This window comes from Kogia breviceps, chromosome X (assembly GCF_026419965.1).
Source record: "Kogia breviceps isolate mKogBre1 chromosome X, mKogBre1 haplotype 1, whole genome shotgun sequence".
Taxonomy (NCBI): domain Eukaryota; kingdom Metazoa; phylum Chordata; class Mammalia; order Artiodactyla; family Physeteridae; genus Kogia; species Kogia breviceps.
In genome coordinates, this window is record NC_081330.1 from 100,805,444 (window position 1) to 100,813,637 (window position 8,194).

At 43.3% G+C, this 8,194-nt stretch overlaps 1 protein-coding gene across 1 annotated transcript; it reads right to left on the reverse strand.

Annotated features, from left to right (window-relative positions):
* Positions 1-6,687: 6,687 nt before the first annotated feature.
* Positions 6,688-7,671, reverse strand: LOC131748433 (small ribosomal subunit protein mS22). The gene has a single exon (XM_059050518.2). It carries the CDS (start codon positions 7,572-7,574, stop codon positions 6,756-6,758), a length of 819 nt encoding a protein of 272 aa, XP_058906501.1. The 5' UTR covers positions 7,575-7,671; the 3' UTR covers positions 6,688-6,755.
* Positions 7,672-8,194: the final 523 nt, after the last annotated feature.

Sequence of the window (8,194 nt, forward strand, 5' to 3'; positions counted from 1 at the left end):
TCAAGAAAGCCTGGGAATATGACATTGCTAGTGATGTGTGGTTTGTTCAACAAACAAATAGGAAGGCTCGAGGGAAATGAAATTTCTCAGGACAGATGACCAAATGTGCCTTGTCAGCAAATGTGGAGAGGAAACAGAGAAGCAAGATCACTTCTGATGGAAGCATGGTCAGTGCAGGAATCTAGGGGACACTAGAAGAGAATACAATAAAGATTCCTTAGAATTTGAGCCAGATGCTACATTTCTAGAGTATTTCCACATACAACTCCCATGCGTGGTAAGTAAGGTTAACTGTGAGTTCCTACTTTTACAAAATAAGACACCAAGGCTCACAAAAGTCTAACGCTTTTTCCAATGTTCACAAAGGGAGATGGACCTGAGTTGAGGTCTCCTGCCCAGGCTCCACACCCTGGCTAACACTCCAGAGATAAAGATACCGAGGCAATACAGCCTAGTGGTTAAGTGTGTGGGCTTGGAACCAGACAGCCTGGCTGGGGTAGGTACCTGGTATCCCCCATCCTCAGCCTCGTTGTCACACAATGAGATCATACACATGATGGAGCTCAGTATCTGGCACACAGTCAGCTCTTTAAAAATGTAGCCATTACAGTTTTAAGGGTATATGGATTATGTGAATCAATATAGATGAGAGTGGATCAATTAAATGCAATCATGGTACTAGATACATTCTGGGATAGATAAGGATACATGGTTTAGAATCAAATTTGACATAATAAAATACTTTAACAGCAACAAAAAGATAAACCGTAGAATTTTGGCTAAAGAGTAAGGAATGATAGTTCTTATCAAAGGGGAATAAAGAGAGAATTGGGGGGGGCCAAATTGAACAATGAGATTAGACTGGGAAAGTCAAAATCCACAATGAGAAATGAAGACCCAACACAGCCAAAAATAAATTAATTTAAAAAAAATCCACAATGACTTTTGTATGTTGCCATTCAAATATCTCATGTTTAAAAGAAAGATTAGTTGATAGAGGACTTAAACTTGCATCTTACTGTGAATGTGAGAAGATTCAAATGCAACTTGGAGGTGATTTATGCATACTGTATTAAGGGGAAAATGTCCAATGGGTGCATAAAAGGTACGTTTTGTAAGGCTTTCCTCAAGTCATTTCAATTCAATTCTGTTCTATTCTGAAGACTCTATTTACTGAGTGTCTGTGTGCTCACACTGGACTGCTTTGGTCCTATGTGCTCAGTACTTTGCTAGGTCCTGGGGATTCAAAGATAAAAAAGCCCAGCCCTGGCTCTCAGTCTGGTAGCAGATTCAGAAATAGGAACACATAATGCTAAAGCACTGCAGTGGTGCCATGAGACAGCCTGTCTAAAGTGCTGGCTGTCCAGATGAGAACATCTGGTAGACTGAATCACTGACCCCAGTTTTTCACTACTCTGTTATCATATACCTACACATACTACCTTGCTGTGGCCTCAGTGTGGGTGGAATACTTCCCTGCCCTTTGACTTTGGGCTTCACTCTGTGACTGATTTGGACCAATGAGATTAACAGATGTGACATGTGCAGAGGCTTAAAATGAGTTTTCCCTTTCGTACTTCTCATTGTCATGAAAAAAACATACCACATATATTCAACACATCCAAGGAGAATGAGAGATCAGAGGCGCAGACCCAGATCCAACCTGCAGCCTGGAAACAAACCCAGTGGAACCCAGCCTGGATCAGCTAACCTCAAGCCAATGCACAGACACTCAAGCAAGAAACAAATGATTGTTTTAAGCCATGGAGTTCTAGGATGATTTGTTACACAGCACATGGCAACGGCTGTCTGAGATAGGCCATGGTAGCTATGACAGGGATGGACAGGAACAGAGCTTTATCGTGGCCCTTCTCTGCCCACTAACTACCCATTTCTCTCCCTTCATTCTCTCCACCGAACACATAAGCAAGGATCCCAAAGAAGAGCTGTGGGAATTCTTGCTGGAGCTGACTTAGAGTCTTATAGACAAGATTTCTGTTTGGATTGTGTTGTAGCAAAGCAGGGCCCTTATAATAACCACTCCTGGGTACCTCCACTGTAAAAAGAACGAAGACTAGAGCCATCTAATCTACATCTCCCTTTCTTGTTGCTCTTTCTTAATATCGGTGGCTCCTTCAGAAAAGCACACGCCTAGCACTAATTCTAATGTAGTCAGAGCAGCCCATCACCCATATAAAGCTACAGATGGATTTCCAAGGAGCGGTGAGCTAGTTTGGGTAGCTGGGGCCAAATCTTGAAAAGTATACTGCAACCATGGGTAATGCAGAACTTAAGTCCTGGATGAAAAATGTTAACTAATTCATCTCTCCTAGCAAGTAGACAGATGCTAAGGAAAGGCTGGGGAGAGCTCATGAGGGGCAGGCAGGGGAGTGAGAAAAGTGGTAAGGAAAATCTATCTCATGCTGTGAGAAATACAGGACTATTCCTTTCACACGTTCCTTCCAGAGCATAGAACAATATCAGATGATATACGTTTCAGAAGCAGGGGGTTTTGTTAGAAGTTTTTGTTAGTTAATTTAAAAAAGAATTTAAGGAGAGGGTTTCCAACTAAGGCAGATGAGTCCCACAGTATTAATACAGTTAAGCAAATATTGGAGGATCATAGGAAATGAGGTTGAATAAATTACATGTTTTATCAGACATCTTTGGGCTTTGAAAATGCTGACAGCCCACTGTGGAATATTAAATCTCACATTTCTCAATTTGCCTTTTTATTGATGTTGGGGAGAAGATTGTATATGAAAAATTTTCTTCTCCCAACATTTATAAAATATTATATATGCATTAACATATGTGTAAATATTTATTTTTAAGTGTGTCTTTGGCTGAGTTCCCCTGGAAGCTGACCTGAGACAAGGATTTGGGTGCAGGTAGTTTATTTGGGAAGTGACCCCAGGCAGCACTGGTTGGGAAGTGGGGAATGACACAGGTAGGGGGAAAGAGCCAAGGCAGGGCTCATTAATGATCACAGTGGGGAGTCAGGGCTCAGCCCTGTTAGCCCTATTAGCCCTGTTTTTTGTTTTTTTTTTTATTTTTGGCTGCGTTGGGTCTTTGCTGCTGCGCGCGGGCTTTTCTCTAGTTGCAGCGAGCGGTGGCTACTCTTTGTTGTGGTGTGCGGGCTTCTCATTGCGGTGGCTTCTCCTGTTATGGAGCATGGGCTCTAGGCACTCAGGGCTTCAGTGGTTGTGGCACGCGGGCTCAGTAGTTGTGGCTCACGGGCTCTAGAGCACAGGCTCAGTAGTTGTGGTGCACAGGCTTAGTTGCTCCGCGGCATGTGGGATCTTCCCGGACCAGGGCTCGAACCCGTGTCCCCTGAATTGGCAGGTGGATTCTTAACCACTGCGCCACCAGGGATAATTATCCTACCCACGAGCGGGGAAGATAGAGTACTCCCATCCAATATTGGCTGAGGGATGCTCCCAAGGGGGTTATAACCCCTGAGTACTTTCAGTCAGCCCCACCAGAAGGGCCCGAGAGAAAAACATCAGGCAGAGACCCTCTGGCACCCGCCATAGGTTATTATTGGCTTGGACAGGAAGGTGAGTGCTAAGGGGACGTGGACCAGCCACCAACAGTGTACTATACAGTGCATATTTTAAATCCATGTGTCAATGAGAAGAGTTACACATTAGGTTACATCTTACAAAGACAGCCAATCGTTCAGCCCACCAGTATGTTCTTTTGAACCACACTTAGAATCAGACATCAATTACAACAACTTCTTAGTTTTGAGCCAAGGTAGCCCAGGAGGATGGGAAAGCAACTATTTACAACCAGCACCAGGTAGTTCAAAGTTTTAACAGCCAGGAAGGCTGTACCTGTGCTTATCTGCTAACCATCAGCCCTGAGTTAAGCAACTTATACGCACAGACACACAAGACAGTGGTGCGGTGGAGATCAGAGGACACATCTGCTGACTTCAAACATCTTTCTCCTCCAGGTTGCCTCTGGGAGGGCCGAGGCTGATGCAGGCCCTGGTTTACCTTCCCCAAGGGGAAAGAAGTCACAAATTCTGCAAGAGGAATAGCCCTAAGAGATAGGGATCAGGGAAGGCTTTTTGAAACCAGCCAGGGGTTTTAACCTTTCTTGGTTGATGGAGCCCTTTAAGAGTCTGATGAAAGCATGGATTCTCTCCCCAACAAAACAAACTCATACGCACAAAACAGTGCATATTATTTTCAGAGCCTCACCGTCACCTGAAACCCCTCTGTGGGTTCCGGATTAAGCTACAAGGTGACAGGAACGACTCGAATTATGTGTGTTATGATTTGGGGCACTTTCAGAAAGAATTTTCCAACTTTAGAACATTCCCCAGGAAAGGGTCTCCTCTTACTAAGATTATCTGTCGCCCACCAGCAGTTCTCATATTAGGTCTACAATTGCCGCAAGCCCAGCAGCCTCAAGTAGCAAGAAGGATTCCAGATGCTAATTCATGATTGGATCTAGTAGGTTTCTTCCAAAGTCCATTTAAACCACAAACTCTGCCTAGCCAAACTAGGTCAATCTATGCCACAGAGAGGTTATTTCAAAGTAGAAATTAGCTGGAACCAAGTAACATACATAATCGATAAAGTATCTTATAGAAAGGACTGAAGCATTAGAAGTAAAGAGAGTGGCAGAGACCTAGACTCCAAAATAGGAGTTTTAGGGTTTTTTTTTTTTTTTAAATATTAAGAAAGTTGCTGTTCTGGGAAGCCAATAGGGTGGAGAAAAACGTAACTCAGAGAGTAGGACAGGCCTGGTGCCATATCCCTGTGGCACCCATAATTTGCTGTGGCCCTGGAAAGTTAGGCTATCTCTCCAAACCTCACTTTTCACATCTGTACAGTGGGTGAATATTCTTTTCCTTATAAAGTTGCTGTGGGAGTTTGAGAAATGAAGGTACCTGGTACATCTCTTGCCTTCATTTCAGTATATCTTGGTTCTAATTTCCTTATTATCATAGCAGTAATGTCCCGAATTAGCATAATGATTCAGAATGAACAAAAAATACTTCTTCAATTATTCCTGTCTTCATACACTGTTGAAGAACTGTTCATACTGGTCAGATTCAGTTACCACAAGTACCTCTGGAAGAAAATCTCTACATAAAAAAGAGCTCTAAGTCTCAGCTGATAGTCTCTTTATTTCAACCTAGAGTTATCAAATTATAGAGCCATAGAGAGGGGGGGGGAAGGAGAGGGCAAAGGAGGAATCTCGTCCAACCTCGAGTTTTACAGTGAGGGAAGAGAGATCCAGAGCAGTTAAAGGTCCTGCTGCAGTCACACAGCTAGTTACTGACAGCGTGAGAACTGGGGTCTAGATCTCTGGACTCCCAATCCTGCAGTCTCTCTACTATATCATGCATTCCATACTAATTCAATTAAATTAAACTGAAAAAGTGCCAAAAAAGAAATTTTAAAACCTCTTGGAATTCAATGTGATGAGATGTTATCTTTATCTGAAATATTCTTGGAAGAGAACGAACAGAAAACGCCTGATATGTAGTGAGCCATTCATTATGTAGTTTGGTTCCACCTGTTTTGGCTTCCAGAGCATTGTTGGCCTGGAGGTAGGTATGGAGGAGGTGAAGAAGGCAGGCCATGTGCTAAGCATGGCACTGAGCAGGTGAACAGAAGATCTGGATTTTAACTTCAGCTCCAGCGCCAATGTGTGAGGTTAGGCATCATCCTTGACACCTCTGTGCCTCCGCTTCTTTATCTGTAAAGCCGTGTTCCCACAAAAGGATGTGTCCAGGGTCCCTTTGGGCTCTCATATTCCAGTTTTCCCAAGAAGGTCCCATCCCCTTCATGGTCTCGCATAAACTATCTTAAAGGGCTGGTTGAATGTGAAGGAGGAAAAGAAGATCTCAGTAGGAGAGAAGAGGGGAAACTGAAAGGGTGTGAGGAGGGGAGGGGGGAGCAAGCAGGGAAGCAGGTGCTTGAGATGGGGGATTTGGCAGCAAGAAGGCGGGACGGCGAGGAGCCTTAACACTGGCCCCTGCTCGGGGCGGGGGCCGGGGGGACTTGAGATTTTGTTCCTGGATGTGTTTATCTTTAAACACTAAAGCAAAATGCCCCCCCTTCACCCACTCATTCTGCATTCCATCAATATTTTTTTTCTTTTTTTTTGGCGACAGCTTCATTGAGATATAATTCATATACCATACAAGCCATCCATTTAAAGTATACAATTCGATAGTTTTTCATGTATTCAGAGCTTTGCAATCACCACCATAGTCAATTTTAGAACACTTTCGTCACCCCCAAAAGAAACTCCATGGCCTTTAGCTATACCCCCCTAATCCTGCCATCCCCTCCCTAAGCTCTAAGCAATCACTAATCTCCTTGATTTCTAGATTTGCCTGTTCTTGTCATTTCATATAATATGTGAATGGAATCATATGGTATGTGGTCTTTTGTGTCTGGCTTCTTTCATTTAGCATAATGTCTTCAAAGTTCATCCGTGTGGTAGCATGTATCAGTCCTTCATTCCTTTTTATGAGTGAGTAATGATTCTCCTGTGTAGAGAGAATAGATTTGTCTATTTATTCATCATCTGGTGGATATTTGGGTTGTTTCCACTTCTGGGCTCTTATGAATAATGGTGATATGGACATTTTTATACAAGTTTCTTTGGTGGATCCATCAATAATTTTTTTTTTTTTTTAGTAAAACGAAATTTATTTAAAAAATATTTTTAGGAAGCTGCAGAATTGCTAATGAATGCTTCTTGATAAGCTTGCAGTGTTAATTCTATATATGCTCCCTTCTGTGTGCTTCTGTTTCTGCAAAGACCTTAACTAAATGTAATCCCTCAGCAGCCTGCTCTTTGGCCTCTTGAGCTGACCGGCCATCTGGATGGAGGATGTGATAGAGCTGGACCAAGCTGGTGGCATCATCAACTAAATCTCTCTGAATCTGGTCAATCAGTAAACCATCAATCTTTTTCTTATTTACAAAATACCAAGCCATTCCACCTAAGTGTCTTGTTGAACGTAAAAGGTCATACTTTCCGTATTTATCTATATCTTCATAGGTCTGATGATGAATTTTGATATATTCAGCAGAATCTGGCTCAAACTGGGCAACGCAGAGATTGAGGACATCAACGTGCCGGTCCTGGCTGTACATGGTCCGAAGATTTTCTTCCTTGAAAATTACTGGTGTTAAAATTCTACGACCTTCTTTTGGGAAATAAACTTGAATCATCCGGTCCCTTTCTTCCCAAGAGGCTTTGCGTAGTGTGCCACTTGGTTCTCTGATGACAATAAAACGCTCCCGGTGTGGTATGCTATATGATATATCAGTAAACACATATTTGGCTGTTTCTGTTCCTTCCAAAATCTTATCTTCAGCTAACACGTCATTTATTGGCGCTCGCTCTTCCAGAACTGGTGGCATTTTTAATCGGACTTTAGCCGCCTCGACTGCCTGTCTTGTAGCCTCTTCCAACTGTGCTTGGGTCATTAGCTTATAAGTTGGTGGCTTCACTTCTTGTATAGCTGGCTTAAAAATCTTCTGCAGATCTAAGCCTGTCATCTTGATGAGTATGCTTTGGACTTCCTCATCCATAAAGGTAGGTTTCTTGATCTTTGAGCTACCAGATTCCGCCTCGGAGCCGAGTCCACGGCATGGCGTTCCCACCCCGCAGGCCCCGGGCAGAGGCTGGAACAGGGAACCGGGCCGGGGCCGAGTGCGGGCCCGGAAACAGACCCGCCAGGTGACCCGAGAACCTGCCTGCCCATCAATAACTTTTGAAGTCTGTTTCACCCCAGAACTTTGGGGACTTAGAGATGCAAAAATGAAGACAACCATTGCCCTCAAGGAAGTCACAATCTTACAGGGAAAGAAAAGTTTGTTTTTCAAAAGCTGCAATAATCTGCTGTGATAAGTGCCAAACAGTGGGCTGTGCAAAGAGAGGCAAAGAAGTTATGACACTTGAGAGAGGTGTAGAAAGCCAGTTAGCCCTTAGGCACAGAAGGGGGAGAGGGTGTGACAGGCTTTGGAAACCGAATGTGCAAAGGCACAGAGGTGTCAGAGAGAAGGCCACATTCAGATCATTGTAAATAATAATAATGCTACCTAATCTTCCCTGGTATTTGTTATGTGTCAAGTACTACTCTAAACACTTTGTTTATATTATCGCATCTACTTTCCACAGTGGCCTTATGATACTATTCCCCCATTTTATA

What these genes read in the sequence shown, in the direction of transcription:
- LOC131748433 (XM_059050518.2), bottom strand. Translation starts at nt 7,574, where the DNA reads ATGGATGAGGAAGTCCAAAGCATACTCATCAAGATGACAGGCTTAGAT.